Raw genomic sequence first — 19,010 nt, 5'->3', positions numbered from 1 at the left:
TATGACCAGCCTAAGGTAAGACATGGCCAACAAAAGCTTTGTTTGGTTAAACGGGGTTATACAGCGCTACAAAAACATGGCCACTTTCTTCCAGAGACAGCCCCACTCTTGTCTCCAGCTTGGGTGCAGGTTTTGCTTCTCAGTTCCATTGAAGCGAATGGAGCTTATTTGCAAACTGCGCCTGAACTGGAGACAAGAGTTGTGTTGTCTCTGAAAGAAAGTGGCCATGGTTTGTAAGGGCCCTATTTCACCGGACGATTATTGTTCGCATATTCGTTAACGATTAACTATCTCAAACGACCGCTATTGCGAAAGACCTGAAAACGTTCACTCATTTCCATGGAACGATAATCGTTACTTATGATCGTATTTGCGATCGTTTTTTCTTCGCTATTGCGTTCATATCTACTGCGAATGACATCTTATTTAATGCAAATGATTTGCGAACGAGCAACAATAAAAATAGGTCCAGGTCTTATAAAGCAATCAACGATTTCTCGTTCGGTCGTTAATCGTTAACTGCATTTTAACCAAACAATTATCGATCAGAGAGCGGCAGCAGGGTAGGAGCGCACACTCTCCCATAGACAGGCTCAGTGTGAACATACCCTTAGTTGCAGGGAGAGCACGCACTCCCCTGCTGGCGCTCAAAGAAGTGACATGTCACTTCTTCGATCAGAGAGAGGCGGCAGTGGAGGAGCGCAGACTCTCCAATAGACAGGCTATGACACACTGACAGTTGGAATTCCGCAGCAGAATTCTTTGCCGCGGAATCCCACCAGCCTTCATGTCATACTGGCAGTGTATGGAAGGCTTGCGTGCCTCCTCTTCGCACGGCAGAATGGACAGTTTCCGCCCGTTTTACTCCATGTGAACGCAGCCTTAGAGTGAAAGTAGGAAGCGCTGCTCAACCAGGACCACAGTGTCACGACTGGGGAATGAGGGCTTGGAATGCGATAAATAACAGGCCTGTAACTATTGTGTGTGGCTGGACATTCCTGTAGAACGGGTTATCTAGGCTTAGAAACTATGCCCACTTTCTGCCATAAACAGCACTACTCTTGTCCTCAGTTTGGACATAGTACTGCAGCTCACATCCATTGAGATAAATACAGCTAAATTGTATTACACGCAACCTGAACATAGGGGTGGTGCAGTTAATGCAACATAGGTCTGGGAGCTCTGTGATACAGGACAGCGTGGGCTTGGGGAGTGGTAAGCATATTGGCTTTTTCAATTCTCCCCCCACACTCCCTGTCCATAGTGGATTTATTTGCCCTGCAATGGACTACTTTAAAAATATGGTAATAAGATATTAAATTAGTTAAACTTTATCTTTTTCCTAGGAATGCTCAGCTAGATGATCGCCCCTTATTCCATGGACCCTACAGACAGGGAAGCCCTGTAGTGGACGCTTTTCCTTCCAGGCATCATGTATCAATATGATGCCAGGAGTTGGGAAAGGGTTTGTATCTTTGCGGCACTGTAATGACAGCCACTTGGCTGTCATTACAGTGCTGCAAAGATTCAAACACTGTCTCCACTTCAGGCATCATACTGATACACGATGCCGGACTCAACTATACAGATTCCCTGCCTGTAGCATCAGTAGTTGACAAGTGGTCACTTGCTTATCGATCTCCAATTTGATCTTTTTAATAGATCGGTTGTAAAAAAATCATTGTCAGCCCTGTCAAAACAGGAGATGTGCAGCCAATAGCAATGTATTCAAATGGCTGCACGAACGGTACAGGGGTTGATTAATTGTATCTTGTAAAAGCCCGGCGAGTAAGTTCCAATCTTACTGATCAGCCCTCATTTGCAGCTGTAGACAGCCGAATATTGTGCCGTGTAAAGGAACCTAAATTGCTATACCTGCATTTTCAGCACTAGAGATGAGCAAATTTATGTTACTAAGTAAATCGCTTTGTTTGCTCTGCACTCAACTTATACGCCGACAGCCTTTGATCTCTGTGCAGCTCCACCCTGGGTGCCTGGAAAAGCTGAATCCAATCCTGGAAAACTCCCAGTTTCCCAGGATTGGATCCAGCTTTTCCTGGCACCCAGGTTCGAGTGGCACAGAGATCAAAAGTAGCCGGCATATAAGCAGAGTGCCGAGCAAACAAAGCTAATTGCTACGTTTGCAATGTAAATTTGCTCAGCTCCATTCAGGACCTCAATAATATGCAGTAAAATCCATAATATAGACTACAATAGATGTATGAAAGCTATATCACTTAAATTTATAGATGTTGAAACAAAAGACATAGCAAATTAGATTTTTTTTTTTTGGGGGGGGGGGGGGGAGCTCTTGTTGAGACTCACTGAATCTGCAGACAAGGCAATTTTATAGCAAATAAATACAAAAAATTGTTAACTTTACATTTATTTTATAACAGTTCTTACAAAACATCATAACTTACAGAAAAAAAAACAAAAAAACACGTTTATGATAGTGTCCCTTTAAACAAAAACATTTTGTATATTCAATTTTCAGTTTTGTGTATAACAAAAATTGCACTTGTGTACATTGTATAGTATTAAAACTCACACTTTCCAGCCCTTGAGATTAATATGAGCTCAGATAACTAAAAATAACTAAAAACAAAAACAAATAAAAAAAAACAAACTTCATGTAACTTCTAAGTTGATTATCAAAATGCAGATGTCAGTATATACTCCATGTAATAAATTCAAGGTGGTGCACGTGAGGAATCATGCCGAGGCCGATCAGAAAGGTCTATGGCAGGGATGGGGAACCTTTGGTCCTCCAGCTGTTGCGAAACTACAATTCCCATCATGCCTGTATAAAGAAAAGCGTGATGGGAATTGTAGTTTTGCAGCAGCTGAAGGGCAGAAGATTCCCCATCGCTGGTCTCAGGCTTGCAGAATGGAGATAAAAGGTCATTCGGATTGTGCGAAATAGACAGCTGCCATAGTGTTTTTTAAACACACAAAATATACATATCCAACGCACACACAGTATATACCATGCGTCTGGTCCTGACAAGCTGTGAACAATGGAACGGATGACCACTTTGGCAACATGCAGACAATATATATAGAAATTCAGATAAACCGATTCTACCAATACCTCACAAATATGTCCGCATGGCTCAACCATAGTCCTCTTGTGATCTCATTATTGAATTTCACCTATAATTTTCCTATATCTTACATGAGATCATTATAAAGGCCTTAGGAAATGTTTCATGCACTTAATTTAATACTGACTAGTATATGCAACAGCAGAGAAAAGGGCCTACCAGCTGTTGCTAAACTACAATTCCCATCATGCCTGGACAGGAAGTGTAGTTTAACAACCGCTAGTGGGCCAAAAGTTCATCTTCCCTGTGATTCAGCATAGTCAAACACATCCTGCAGCACAGTAAATATGGGGCACAGATGTCAAATCTGATGTTTCCACCGATCATTCGAAGACCTTTGTGTAAACCTGTACCCTAAAAATCACCTTTATACACAAGTTTATGTCAGTGCCTTTATTTGTAGGCAGCCATATTTCTTTTTTGAGCGCGTTCTTTCACACCGACTCCCGCTAAAATCAGTAGGCCATCTACTGCATCTAAAGACTCGGGTGTCCCTATTAAATTCAGATGGGGTGTGAAGTCAAAGATCAAATATCTAGGGCAGGGATGGGAAACCTTCAGCTGGAGGGTCGAAATTCCCCCCATCTGTGATCTAGGGGCTTTAGACCACAAGCAGCTTCTCCCCCCGGGAAGAAAAAAAAAAGGAAGGATCAGTAAAGTTTAAAAATGGATAAATAAATCTGTTTAATGCAATATTGTACTACATGAAACAAATATACAGTTAAAAGATTATGGCAAACATTTTAATTACAGTTTCCCTTAAAACATTGTGAACTTCTCTTTCAGGAGTAGACAGTAAAATAAGACAATAAAAGCAATGGCAGTTTCGACCTTTGCTATTTAAAAAGAGAATTCCACATTTGAGAGAAAAAAAATCCACATCAAAATCAGGTTAGAGTCCGATTCCATAGGTTAAAGGGGTTGTCCAAGAGTAACATAAGTGAAAAAATTTGGTAATATTGTGTAAAGCAATAAAAGTAAAAAAGACAGCTGTGCATACTAAAACAAACAACAAAATACTACTTAACGTATTCTGTACAGGTTACTGCTAAATTTTGCCAATTTTTTTTTTTTTGCCTTGGTACTAGCACTTTACCCCATTTGGGCCTGGTATTTTTGCAAACCCTAAAAGATTTCTACCCACTCATGCTCAGGGTATTACATGGGACTTTCATAAGTGTGACCAATATAAATAACTGTATATGCTGTTTTATCCAAAAGTATTTATTTCCCCCATTGTATTGAGAAAAGTAATGTCGTAAAAGTCTGCGTCACAGTTTATAAGTGGCTCTCATGTGGACTATGGACAGATTTTGACATGAAACTTAACCTATGTGAACATACCCTAAAAAGCTTTAATATCTGTTTGGTGCAGGATGGGTATTATACCACCACAACCCCCACCCCCTTCAATTTAAGAGCAGGGACTCTACTCTGAAGTAAATCAATAGATTTTGCCTTGAAAATGGAGAGGAGCGCAATTTGAGCATGCTAGTGTCCAGTCGTTCAGCATTTCAATACCAGTGGCTGAAATTGGACGCAGCCCTATGGCCATATCCATGTTTACCCAGACTCCCTAGGGCTGTATCCAACTTCTTCAGCCCCCAGTATTCAATTGCTGAACGACTGGACTCTAGCATGCTCAAATTGTGCTCATCTCTACTTGAAAACTCTTTAATGGGAGATACTCTGCAGCTGCACAGCATCACCACTACACTACAGTACGGAACCAAGGCTCCCGTAAACCATTTCTGGTGCTGCGGCTGTGCAGATTAGCTGATCTGCAGAATTACTGGATGTTGTCGTCAACTAGCCAAATATTGATGGCCTATCCTGACGATAGGTCATCAATTGTTTTTGCCCAGAAAATCTTATTAAATAAGCCCATTCCTGGTGAGGTCTTAGTTTGTCTACTAAAAAACTCAAATTTATGAAAGAGTGTCTAGCAGCAGCAAGAGATCACTAAAATACTGGATGTGCAGACCAGGCATTTCCTTTACTTGAAAAAAACAAAAAAACAAAACTGCGCCCACGGTTTACAAGTTGAGCAGGAACATAAGCGTAACTAATTTAACCAACAGATCTCCTATAAGGGTATTGTATTCTCCATAGTATAGTAGGAACTACTACTCAAGACCCATAGAAAATAATGTACCAGGAGAACAGAACAGAGCACATAGTCATGTGACCTCTGTGTGCCACCGTACCATGAGGCATCAGGTGCAGGATGTATGGATGAAGAGAGTAAAGTATATATTTTAATTCCTATTTTTGGCTTAAAAAAACGGCATCAAAACAGCGCACACTTAAGTCATGCAAATAAAAACCATCAGTGCAGCGCCTGTGCATCCAGCACGAGACGCACATACACACACAAAAGCAGTAACTACATTTTACTGGTCGGCTATCGTGCCCGTCTACTATTATTTCAAGGACAACCCCTTTAAAAATTCCTATCCTGTAAAAACAAAGGACATTAATCCTCTATGACATAAGCCTGACTCAGAGATTTACAAGATGGCCTCTTGCTTCTGAAGGTTGGGGCTACACGACAGGCAGCCTAAAGTCATGCCACTTGCTCACGATCTAGATGGGTGACTTCTTTATATTACATTATGAGACTAGCGCACAGATTGTAGCACGACCCGCTGCAGTCCGCAATACATAAAAGTCTGTTATGTAGCCCCGGCCTTGGATTCTCTAATGGGTGGAGAGATCCACCTCGGGAGTGCTACCTAGCTGTCCAATTCTGCAAGGCGGCAGAAGCGGTGCTCGCCAACCCAACAAGTCCCGGGAGGCTGCACCCTCTTCCACCATCTTACAGATGGCAGTGGCACTTAATACAAAAAGCTCATTGGGAAATATTCTACCGTTATTCAACATAAGTGACTGATGTCAATTCATGTAGCAACATTTAATAAATTACTCATTGGAGGTGAGATTTATTTACATTATGATACATAGGATTATACTGGACCAGCTGCACTGTACTGTATTTTTCTAACAATGGCCAAAAGCTGTTCACGTTATATGCATCAAATGCAATAAAAGCTTTAAAAAAAAATTAAATTGGATTAAAAGATAGCTGCAGTCGTGACAAAAAACATTTGTGCTCAAGTGGGAATTGAAACGGACATTCATCTGATAGGTGTGCCAAGTACAATGTAGAAATATACATATTTGGAGTGGCTATGTAGCAGACATGAAATAGCGGAGGGTTACACCTAAAGCAAGGTACCAAACATTTCCAATGCCTGTGCTACTGCAATAATGATAGCAACAGCTGTTCTAGTGCTAACCGGACTAGCCTATGCCTTAAAACCTATGTCTGTTTATTGGTTCGGAGTCAAAGCCAATCACACCTCGACGTCTATGTAAGTTCACTTTCCTCTTCAACACAGTTTCTATCCTTGGCCTTAAACTCCAATATGTATTCTGTATAAAATGTATGGACAAAATGTATGGACTTAGAAAAATCAGTATGCAGCAAAATAAAAACCACTAACACCAGTTGGTACTAACTAGCATAATTTAAGGAATATCTAACCCATGACGTTTAGCCGATGATCAGAGAAGTAAAAATGTATTTGGCTGTAATGCGGTGACGTTTGCACAATTTACTGTACAGTGTGCAATGGAGGGGATGGGGGAGGGGAAGGAAGAGGAGGAAGAAGTAAAACAATTTTACATAACACTTTCAAAATATTTTGCATAGAGCTCCCCATTTCTCGGGAGACGTTGCCTCTTGTGGTTCTATTGCGTTCGCAATAGATTGAGTAAACCTACTATCATCAAAAGCCTGTATTGTGGGACAATTGTATTAGAATTAAAAAAAAAAAAAGAAGAAGGTCTATGGTGGCAACAGCTTGGGCTGTCCTGAACAGGAGGAGGAAAGAAATATACAGGTACCCGAATTCTGTGAAATCTAGAAAAATCGCATGCAATGGGGGGGGGGGGGGGGGGGAGGATTGGGGGGAGAAAAAAAAAAAAAAAAAAAAAAGACACCTTGTCACTGCAGCCATGTCCCAAACGCTACTGATAACGCATACAGTATAATGCAGTGCACAATAGAAGGACTACAATGTGGTACCACATAATTACCCCATAGTAGCAAATTACAATTTACATCACAATTGTTATCACTTATAGGAAGACAATGACAATCCACTTCCGTGGAAAGTTTCATTTTTTTTTTTTTACCTGACTGATAAATGAATAGCTGCAAAAATTGTCCAGAGGAACAACAGGAAAACCCCTAAGGTAATATTCCTTATTTTTCCCTTTAAAGGGATGTATTTGATCTACTCCTCCCTTAAATTTCAAGGATTTTAAATTTCAATACTAAAAAGTTAAGGAGATTATTACAGCTCCAGGAAAAAAAAAAAATACAATTTAAAAAAAACAAACAAAAAAAAAAAAACACCACACCTCTTGCATTTACCGAAGCAATGGTAAATGGCCTATTGTGAAAAACAATTTTGGGCATCTGTGAAAGAACATACGCAGCTTACGAACGGGTCAGCTGCCATTCAAAAGGTTGGGTACTTTCTTAAAAGGACGGATATTGTGACCAGCACGATAAAAGAAGAAAAAAAAAAAAAAAAAATATGAACAGCAGCATGGGAACTAGTACATAAAATTCCCAACTAGAATCACTGTTCTATAATCAGCAAGAACTACAAGGCTAAAAACAGACAAATGACAGAATATGCCTTAAGATGGAGTCCTCTCTAAACCTGGCTAATGCGTAATGTTTTATCGTGCATATAAAATTTTGGTTTTAAAAAAAATTTATATAGAGAGCAATCATAATAATAAATATTTGCCAATATTCTACTGCATCCATGTCCATTAATCTATGTGCTTCTCCTGCACAAAACAACTGTCCTATACAGGGTATTAAATAAATGCGAATAGCTAAGAAATGAAACAGCTGGAAATAAAATGCATGAAATCTCAAAAAGTAACGCAGGTCGTAAAAACGGGCCGATTCAACATTTCTGGGGGGGGGGGGGGGGGTTAGATTTTGGATTTTTTGTAAATGTTACAAAAAAAAGAAAAAAAACACAAGGAGAAGGCTTTGTTATATCCGTCCTTCACTCCAGAGGAATTTACTTAGAGCTTGTAATTAAAGAAATGATAAACCTTCCTCCGTAGTCTCACATTAAACCTCGCATCACCATTTTTGTCGTCCTATTTTCTTCTTCCAGGCATAGAAATAATAATATAATAATAGTAATAGTAATAAAAGCTCACAGCACATAGTTATGTAAATATTATATATACACGCACTTTTTACCACAGTTGAAAAAAAAAAAAATAATTAATATCTTTGGAACAAAATGAACACACCCCTTAAAAACCAAAAAGTAAATGCAGAAATAAAAATTGCAGTTTGAAAGAAAGCTGAGGTATAAAAAAAATGTCCTTTTTGTTTGATTTGTATATATTTCGGTTGTATCCATCCATCTTGCATTGCCAGAAAATTCCTAGAGGAGTTTCTCTTTAAGTATTGCAAAAGCCGGGCCTCGCAAACTTTTGACAGTAGAGGGAAGGGGAACAGGCAAATGGGAAGAAGGGCAGTTTTGTCCAGGTTGAATTAACAATAGGCTTACGTCACTTCAGTACGGAGCAAATCGGCTGTAACCGCCTCTGTATAAACTCGCCTGGAAAGGAACAACAAGCGTTAGTGTTACGTTTCCAATAACATCGTAAGGAGAAAAGGAAAGTGAAAAAAAAAAAAAAGTTTGATTCTGACAAGGTTGCAGTTTCTCATGCATACATATCAGTAGGAATGCCAGCCTAAATAAAAGAAAGCAACAACTCTTACTGAGAATTAACATTTAGAGCAGAGGAAATGACAGTGATGAGAATGGCTTTCAATTCATTGCTCGGATGAAAACAAAGCTTAAAGAGAACCTTCCACATAAGCCTTGTGAAGTGATCGAAAACCTAAACAGGTCATGAATCTATTATATATATTGAAAGGGGGGGGGGGGGGGGGACACACCACAAGAGATTTTACAAAATATTGTTGACCTAGCCTTAGTAACCACCTCCTGGTTCTTGCACCAATCCTAATTGAAGGGGATGCGACGCTCCAGTGAGCATTACTTCTTCTGCATTGCTTATTAGGAGCAGCTACATTTGTTGTTGCAGCTAACTGCTGATCAGGACTTAGCTAGGATAGCGCCATTCGTTTTGCAGTGGCTGTACGTGGTATTACAACTAACACTGAAAGGGACATGGCGTTCTCTAAAGCGCCAAAATATGGCCTGTCTTAAAGATGGCCAATCACCTTTTAACTGCTGTCATTTTAGGGCTGCATCTGTTACCAAGTAGTTAGCCAATTACATTTTGTAAATAGTTCACTATAAGCACAGGTACACAAGGACATTAGGAAGATAATATTGTACACAAATCAGATGTCTTCTATGTCTAAAATTGCAATTTGCAATATTAACTGTAACAGCTTTTGTTATCTTGACGTAATTTATTTGGTAAACTTGATATACTGAATTACACTTTTCCTCCTCCTTTAGTTTTCAACCTCAAATGCCCCTTTTAACGTAAGTAAAATTTAAAAAATACACAACTTCTTGCTTGATACACAAGTTTTATTGGGGAATTTTTTTTTTTGAGCCAAAACCATAACACTTCACTACTCTTTAAAGTTATAACCTTTGGGTAACAGGGAAATTGTGTTTCCCATACAGATTGTGTTTACTGCGCAGATACCGGTCCCATAATGTATCATTGGTGCATGTAGAAACTGAAAGTGTTAACTGGAAAGAATAATACACAACTTCTAGATTTATAGAAGTTACAGTGCAGTTAGAACTTCTATAACTAGACTAATACCTGCAGTGTATTTCAAGAAGCACTCCGACTAAAATCGGTGACCATGAGGACTTATAATTACTGTACAGAGGCCAGTGTGCAGGGAGGAGAAGGTGCTGTGCTGTGGTCATAAGAGAACAGGACGTGGCAGATAAAAAAAAATAATTACCTGAAATTTAAACAAATGTCATTTTTCCAGGTGTCAGGAAAAGCTGGATCCAGTCCTTGGAAACTGGGAGAATTTTCCCAGAACTGGATCCAGCTTTTCCCAGCACCTGGAAGGAAGCAGCACAGACTTCAAGGCCAGCATCCTGACAAGCTGCCGGCTGATCCCAACAACAAGTTTCTTTCCTATGGCGAAATTCGCTCATCCCTAGTCCTGAATCTCAGTTGCAGTACTTAAAGAGTTTATTGCAGGTGCACAGAAATCAAACTGCAAGCTGAAACACTGTTCTTTGTACCTAGAGATGAGCGAACTTGCCGAAAGTTTGGGTTCAGCTCATTTCTATTTGAGCTGAACATGGATAACATGGAGTTGATTTTGGAGACGTTTAGCTTTTCTAAAATCTAAACGTTCTAAAAGTTTTTAATTCTATATGGTTTATATGAGCTTTGAAATAAGGCCAGTAACAAAAAATTTGTCAGACAAGGCCATATGAAAGGTCACCCCCGAGAACGAGCAGTAAGGGTTGTGTATTTTAAAATCCAATATACAGTAACCAAGAAAATAGGGGCATCAAAAATATTGCACGAGAACCTTTTCAAAAAGGTCTACAAAACAACTTTGTAAATAAGTATGAAAAAAAAAAAACAAAAAAAAAAAACCAGCAACCCAAAGCAGGTGAGGGATATGCCTTTCCATAGAATTATTTCTCACAGCATAAATGTCTAATAAAAACAGGAACACAGTGCTGAGTATTAGGCTGCATTCATACGTGCGGCTGTCATTTACTGTACAGTGCTGCAGCGATTTCAAGAGTTTCCCCACTGCTGGCATTATATATTGACTAGAGATGAGCGAACCTGGAGCATGCTCGAGTCCATCCGAACCACAGTGTTTGGCATTTGATTAGCGGTGGCTGCTGAAGTTGGATAAAGCCCTAAGGCTATGTAGAAAACATGAATATAGTCATTGGCTGTATCCATGTTTTCCAGACAACCTTAGAGCTTTATCCAACTTCAGCAGCCCCCGCTAATCAAATGCTGAACGCTCGGGTTCGGATGGACTCGAGCATGCTTGAGGTTCGCTCACCTCTAATATTGACACACCATGCCGGGCAGGGAAACAATCAATGGCATCCATCCATAGGTCCGCAAAATCTAAGGACGTGTAATTGCAGCTTTTTTTTTTTTACAGATCTTTGAAGGGGTAGTGCGACGGTAAGCAATTATTCACTAAATAACACACATTACAAAGTTATACAACTTTGTAATGTACGTTATGTTAGTGAATGGCCCCCTTCCCCGTGTTCCCCCCCCCACCCACGCTAAACCCGGAAGTGTAGTGCTCTATACTCGCCTGATTCGTGTCAACCCCCGTCCGCCATCCGCCCCGTCCGAACCGCTCCGACCGTCCGTCCCTAGTGCCGGACGCCCTCTGCCGCATCATCAGCTGCGATTGGCTGAGCACAGTTATGCTCAGCCAATTGCGGCTGAGCAGCTGATGACATGGCAGAGGGCGGCCGGCACGAGGGACGGTTGGAGCGGTTTGGCCGTCCGTCCGAAGACGACATTGTTACAAGATGGCGGACGGGGGTCGACACAAATCAGGGGAGTACAGGGAAGTTGTATAACTTTGTAATGTGTGTTACGTAGTGAATAATTGCTTACCGCGGCACTACCCCTTTAACACCTTTGATGATATAACTGCTGTGCAAAGGGTACGCAGACCAAACATGGTAGACTACTGTACTACCCCCACACACAAACTTTTTTTATTTCATTATAAAAGGTTAGTCCAATAGACTAGTTCAGCTTTATGCCACATCTAAAAAGGACACAAAATTACATTTATAATCCAAATCCATTTAGAACACCAGTGGTCACATGAGGATGCTGAAAAGTCGAACATTTCTCCATTCTATGTATCTCTTAACCGTTTTCAAAAATAAAAGATGGTCCTGATTGGCTTCATTTCGTTCTTTACATTTACATGCACAGATAACCGTGCAACGATGAGGAACCAAACCACACAATGAAGACGCATGGGTGCCGAAGGATGAAAGGAATAAGTTACTTCCATACAGTGCTTACTAATTTAGCCACACACTAGATGCAAGGAACCTGTAAAAGTTTCAAACTGTTTGTAACTTCGGCAATATGGCAGTCACGGCGTGCTCGCTAAGCTGCTCATCACTTCCCATGCAATGAGTATATGGCAATTTTAATAAACCTTTAAACTGGAGGAAGCAGCCAATTCAGTAGCTTGGGGGCTGACAATGTGGAGGGGAAAAGGGTGGGTCTAACATGCCAAGTTACCACTTTGAGTGTAAAGAAATGAGGAGGTGGAGCCAGTGAGCAGAAAAGCAGAGGGAATAGGTAAAGAAAGGTCATAAAGCATTACAAATTATATATGTGTGTCCTAAACACTCCATCCTCCAGTTACTGCAGTAATCTGGAATTCAAGAAGAGGTACAGTGAGGGAAAAGAAAAAAAAAAACAATTTTACCAAGAGATAAATAGAATTGGAAAGTCCGTTTTAAGAATTTATTAAACCAATAAGATGACTTGCAGTCATTTTTTTGCTGGCACATAGTATTTTTTAACATCCTCTCTCGATCCCTTGATTCCGTAGCTCAGTTGTATATACTGTCTTCATTTTAGTTATTTTGGCCCATGCAGCAGCAACAAACACTATTGAACATCAAAAATCACCTTACAGAAGTTAAGCCATTGGAGTGTAAGCTCCAAAGTTAAAGCAGTCTCATGTCCCATTGGGGATGAGAAGGTTTCAGCTGTTTTTTGGAATGTAGAACCGGATTTAACATGACCTTGCAACCCGCACTGTACAAAGTGCTGTCATAGACTAACCGTGTAGGTCTATTGAGTTTACATTAGTCCCATGTTCTCCCATAAACATTACAGAGATGTATTAAACCTTTTACATTTTTATGTAACCAAATAAAATCTGCTCCTGATCTTCCCCCGCCCCCCCCAAAAAAAAAATTCTAATAAATTCAGTTTCAAATTCAAGCTTTTTCCTTATATATTTCACCATTTATAGACCCAGTAGAACCGCATGGTTTAATGTTGCTTGTATAACTTGCACATTGACCACTCATTTTCAGGCTTAATGGGTGATGAAACACCCCCAAGCTATATATGTCGCAGGGAAATTATGAAATCAGGGATTTATCCTGGGAAATGATAAAAATGACCATTCCATTGGGTCATTTACCTGAAGTCAGGGACTTGATTAAATCCCTCAACCGTTTCAGTGAAGTGATCAAACGAACAAGTCTCAAAGCCTGGTTGCCTGGTTAAATGCACATATGGGCCTCCTGCTCCCCGTCTACGCTGCCGTGCCTGGTACCCGAATTCTGGAGCCTCCCACCGGTTCCCGACACCTTCCCCTCGCCGTCTGGACACTGGCTGGGGTGAGTAACTGAACAAGCCTGGTTCAATGCACATATGGGCCTCCTGCTCTCTGTCCCCACTGTTGTGCCTGGTACCTAAATTCTGCAGCCTCCCACCTGTTCCCGACACCTTCCCCTTGTGGTCTGGACACTGGCTGGGGTAAGTGATTGAACAAGCCTCAAGCCTAGTGCCTGGTTCAATGCACATATGAGCCAAGATGCCGCCGCCATCTTGGGCCTCCTGCTCCTCATCCCCACTGTCGTGCCTGGTACCTGAATGCTGCAGCCTCCCACCGGTTCCCGGCACCTTCCTCTTATCGTCCAGACACTGGCTGGGGTGAGTAACTGAACAAGCCTGGTGCCTGGTTCAAGGACAGGGAGCAGGAAGCCCATATGTGCATTAAACCAGGCATGAAGCTTGTTCATTTGATCATTTCACTGAAACGGTTCAGGCATTTCATTAAATCCCTGACTTTCTTCAGGGAAATGACCCAACGGAGTGGTCATTTTATCATTTCCCGGGATTTGATGAAATCCCTGATATTATCATTTCCCTGCAACATATATTCTAGGACAAAATGTTTATCTTGTAAATGCTTTTTACGTTAAGACTAGTCCGGCATCCGGTCAACAGTGTAAGTGGTTGATAACAAAACGACTAAAGGCCCTATTCCACGGAACGATTATCGGCTGTATTCTGCCGATAATCGTCCCATGGAATGAGGCAACGATCAGCCGACATGGTTCATGTCGGCTGATTGTTGAAGTCGTCTGTATTTCAACATGTTGTAAGACAAACAACTTATATAGCAACGATCTGCTGCCGTCGCTCCATGTAATAGGAGCTGCGTCAGCAGACCGCCGCTATATCCCATGGGCTGCCCGGACGATCAGCAATCACCCGGGCAGCCCCCCCCCCCAAGCTTTCCCCAGACTCACTCGCTGCTGCCATGTGGAATAGTCAGCAGCGAGCGGGGAATGAGGAGCAAAAGAGCGCTAATAGCGCTCATTTGCTCCTTACTGTCGGCCCGTGTAATAGGGCCTTAACTAATCTGCATTTTTACAGTCTGCCATAGTCCCATGACATTTTTCCTAAGATACACTTTTTTTTTTTTTTTTTTTTTTTACAGATAACCAAATAATCAAGATTCACTGCCTAGTATGGACACGCACACAGTGTACCTGTCATGCTGACCCATTGCCGGATCAGTGGCAAATTCCTCATTTAATCCAGCAGTTTGTGTCTCCTTGGATACCAACATGCAATAAGACCATAATATGCGCGACCCCCACTGGATCTATTACGGTCTCATTGCCTGTTGGTATCCAAGGAGACTTGAACTTGCAAATTAACAGAAAAATTAGTCGCTGATCCAGCAGCGGGTTATCATGACAGGTACACTTTAACCAGGAGTGTCGATGTTCAGAATAAAGAGCGCTCATCTCCAGCGCACAGTCAACTGTAGCAAGCATAGATCGCAGAAGCTCTTCTTATCCAGCATTAGACAAACATTGCTGCTTTCTATTAGGAACAACGACACTCTGGTCTTAAGCGTTCTTGTCATTAGAAGAAAAAAGAAAAAAAAAAAAACCTTTTGAAATGTTGCAGAGAGATGTTACAAGCAAGCAGGGATATTCTTACCATAACTCTCGCCCTAAACAACCTTCTCATGATCTAGGACCATAAAAGGTATCTGGCGGCATCTCATTCCCTCACGCCGGTTAAGAAAAACATGCCAGGCAGAAACAACTGAAGGGTTTGAAGTGATGGAAAATTGTACATACAATGCTACATTGATTATTGTTAGAGATGAGCATTATTGAGTCCAATCATTCAGCATTTGATTGCTGGTGGCTGAAGATATTGGATACGGCCCTAAGGATTCTGGGAAAACATGGATACAACTTATTTAGCCACCAGTAGTCAAATGCTGAATGATCGGACTCAGACATGCTCGAGTTCCGCTCATCTCTAAGCCTGCTTAGCATATATTTTCTTACGAGTCAAGAGTGCAATTTTCTTTTTCTTTTTTTTTTACAAAGACCACACTGTCTTTTCTAAAAATAAGTTGGCCTTGTTCATCCAATTAAAAAAAAAAAACTACAAAGAAGTTTTGATGGATTTGTGGAGACGTGCATGCAGACATAGGCATGTGTGGTATGCATGAGGTCTGTACGCTTGGCAGATAACATGACAATCGCATACAAATTCTTATTTGATGTTTAACTGATGCAGAGTTGCATAAAGTCCATAAGAAAAAATATTCTTGTATTTCAATAAGTCATTTTAACTGCTGCGTGCAATTCTTTGTAGCACCTCTTGGTGTGCAACTGGTATTACTGTATTACTGGGCAGAAAAGAAATTTCGGGAGTAAAAATTTCAAGTAAGTGTGGGTGGAATGAGTTTCTGTAGAAATACAGATTCTGTAGATAATTTTATGTTGGCTTTTAGAGATAGGCGTGACTCGAGCATCATTGAGTTGGATTTTTCGGCATTTGACGAAGTTGAACGCAGCCCTGGGGAGGCCTGGAAAAAAATATGGGTCGTAGGCTCCCTAGCGCTGCATCCAACATTGTCAGCAGTCTGTACTCAAATACCGAGCGATCTGATTCAAGCATGCTTGAGTCACGCTCATCTGTAATGGCTTTGCATTGTAAGATTTGTTAAACAAAAAGGAGGGAGGGGGATAAAAAAAACCCTACTTATTAGTTTTTAATCTTCAGGTTATCTTTCAGGAAATTTACACTGACCAGCTAACACAGTAAAATGACCTGCCTTACCTTTGCTAGTTTTTGGTCATGCCATGCCTCATTGACTAGGCTGCTGCAGATTAAAAGATAATTTTTAACCCTGACCAAGGCACTGGGCGCATTTCAAAAGACCTATCCAGGAAGGACTTACTGTCATCAAATGGATGGTACTAGCGGTTGGGCGGGGGGGGGGGGGGGGGGGGTTGGTGGTTACAGTATCGCTTTAAAATTGTGCCTAGTTTTATTTCTACTGCCAGCTTATTTTTTACATACTGCAGGCTGCTACCTCACAGTAAAACACCATCAAAGAAGCAGCCTGACACACCTTAGTCTCCAGCCCTTATCTCCCCTGTCCTGAGTGAACTTTGAAAACTGATTTCAAAGCAAGAATAATAAATATGAAATAAAAAGCTTGCAAAATGGTGCCCAGTGAGTTGTAAGGGTAAGGCCTCCTTGAACCAGACTATTTTACAGCTCCTCCCAACTTACCCAGAGACCTTCTTAATTTAACATTGTCCTCTTCTGTGTTATCTACTGTACACACTTTACAAAAGGGATATTTTTCTGTGAGCCGAATACTGACCCCGGTGGTACCCCTATTACTAACAGAGGGTGGTTATTAATGGTTCATCCTCTGGATTGCTGTTTCCCATCATTGAGCCAGTTTCACCCCCCCAGCCCAATCATTCTCATTTTGTGTCAATCTTTTATACAAAATGGTGTAGAATCCTACAATTCATCCAGATTCAGCCTAGAACTTACCTCCTCACAGGGGCTGCATAGATTAGTATGCCAGGGCCAATCCCTCATAAACCCATGATGTTGGGATTAGAGATTGGCGCAACTCAAGCATGCTCGAGTCCTATTGTTCAGTATTTTAATAGAAGTGGCTGAAGTTGTTGAATGCAGCCCTAGTCTGGGAAAACATGGATACAGCACAAAAATCGGACTCAAGCATGTTTGAGTAGCACTCATCACTAGTTAGGATGTTACACATATATTCTCATTGACATACTCCACTATAGCATCTCTAAATAAAAAATAAAAAAATTCTAACTTTTTACCCACAATAGAGGTTAAATAGACTTGTAGTTTCCCCGCTTCCTTTATTTTGTTCCTTTTTTTAAAAAATATTGGAACCACATTTGTTATGTGCCAGTCCTGAGGAACAGACCCTACCATTACAGAATCCTAAAAGAATTAAGTACAGTGACAAACATATTATTTCTAATATTTAAGAACACGGGGGTGTATGCCATCTGGACCTAGCGATCAGAGCCTATTTTAATCTGTTAAAGCGCTTCTTCCTGAGTTAGATAGGCAAAGATGAACACTGTATACTTTATCCCTCCAAAACTCATTTCCTTTGGTACGTACAGTGATCTATTTATGAGTCTACAGAACATTTTAGGGTTTGTTTTACTCTTTGGCCATAAGCCCCTGTTTCCAGTTTCCTTTTATAGTGCGTCACCATTCCCCCCCCCCCTTAGAAAATATATATTTGTTATTGCCCTCATTACAATTCTATGTATCTTCTATATTATTCCCATAAGGTATTCACAGGTCATAATGAAAAATTACAGCGCTTTTAAAAATATCCAATTTAGCGTCTGTACTCTTATTTATGAGGACATCGTCCGAGACATGAAGTTCTCCAAGCTCATCGATCATCATCACCTGTTATGTTAACATCTGCAACCTAAATATCCTCCTTTGGAATGAAGATACTGCTCCACTTAAAATCTAAAGCAATATCTATATATGGCATTGTTTATGCCATGAATAAGAATTTTATGGAACGCCAAAACATGTCTGCATTTCCTTTTTTCTCTTCCGTATAGGAGGTGTTTAACATAGACCAATTAAGCTCAGTTAAAAAAAAGTGCAAACATTCACAGATACATAAATACTGTTACTATAATTCTGGGAACATTGCGTTTTTTTTACGATGATGAAACCTATTTTCAGCTGGTTAATAAGTTTTAATGAAAAGGATTTTGTTGTACAGGCTAGCCTGGAATTCAGCCAACTAGATCACCACCCTCGCTATGCTTTCTAGATTATAATGCAGCCCACCACACTAACAGGAGGCTCCCACATAACAGGAGGGTAATAGGTTTGGCTGAATACTGAACTAGAGTGTACAGCAGGAACAGGAAGTACATTATAAGGAGGTGTTACAGGTGAGAGAAGACACTCTACATAAAAAATATGAAAGGGCAGTAAATTTAATGGGCAGTGTAAAAAAAAAAGTTTGGTTGGAAAACACCTTTAACTACAATTCTTAAAATGACTTTGCATACATACACAGGCTCCCCAGCCCAATGCATCCAAACAAGAGGACTTACTTTGTCAATGAAATTCAAAATAAAAAAAAAAATTTGAATAAAAGTGGTATCAAATAGTTTTTCTAGTGTTGTTTTCCTAGTTATATGGCTTAAAATGTTCTACTTACCACAGCTCCCACTCCGTAACTGGTAGCAGGGGCCAGGGCATGATATGGGTCAGCTGTATACACCCTCCCGTATCTGTACAGGAAAACAATACAATGTAAGTAGCAGCAACTTGTATGTAAGCTTTATGGTTCCCGACTGTGAACAAAAACAACTTAATCGTTTCTAGCATTTATCCCATTTTTCCCTCTATCTCCACAGTCGTACCGCATTCAAAAAGGATTCAGAAAAAAAATCAGTTTTTCCACATTTTGTTATGTTGCAACCTTAATTTTATAATGAA

The 19,010-nt window shown here is 40.6% G+C and overlaps 1 protein-coding gene across 12 annotated transcripts in view; it reads right to left on the bottom strand.

Annotated features, from left to right (window-relative positions):
* Positions 1–2,433: 2,433 nt before the first annotated feature.
* RBFOX2 (RNA binding fox-1 homolog 2) overlaps positions 2,434–19,010 on the bottom strand; it is a 142,965-nt gene continuing 126,388 nt past the window's right edge. For all 12 annotated transcript variants that reach the window (XM_069967377.1, XM_069967367.1, XM_069967373.1 and 9 more), the window contains 2 exons: positions 18,730–18,802; positions 2,434–8,773 (listed from right to left, as the gene is read on the bottom strand). In XM_069967377.1, the coding sequence (XP_069823478.1) occupies positions 8,729–8,773; positions 18,730–18,802 (118 nt within the window). In that variant the 3' untranslated portion in view covers positions 2,434–8,728. The remainder of the gene's footprint in view (positions 8,774–18,729; positions 18,803–19,010) is intronic.

Source organism: Dendropsophus ebraccatus, chromosome 4 (assembly GCF_027789765.1).
Source record: "Dendropsophus ebraccatus isolate aDenEbr1 chromosome 4, aDenEbr1.pat, whole genome shotgun sequence".
In the NCBI taxonomy this organism is placed as follows: domain Eukaryota; kingdom Metazoa; phylum Chordata; class Amphibia; order Anura; family Hylidae; genus Dendropsophus; species Dendropsophus ebraccatus.
This window is presented reverse-complemented; position numbering and strand designations above follow the sequence as displayed.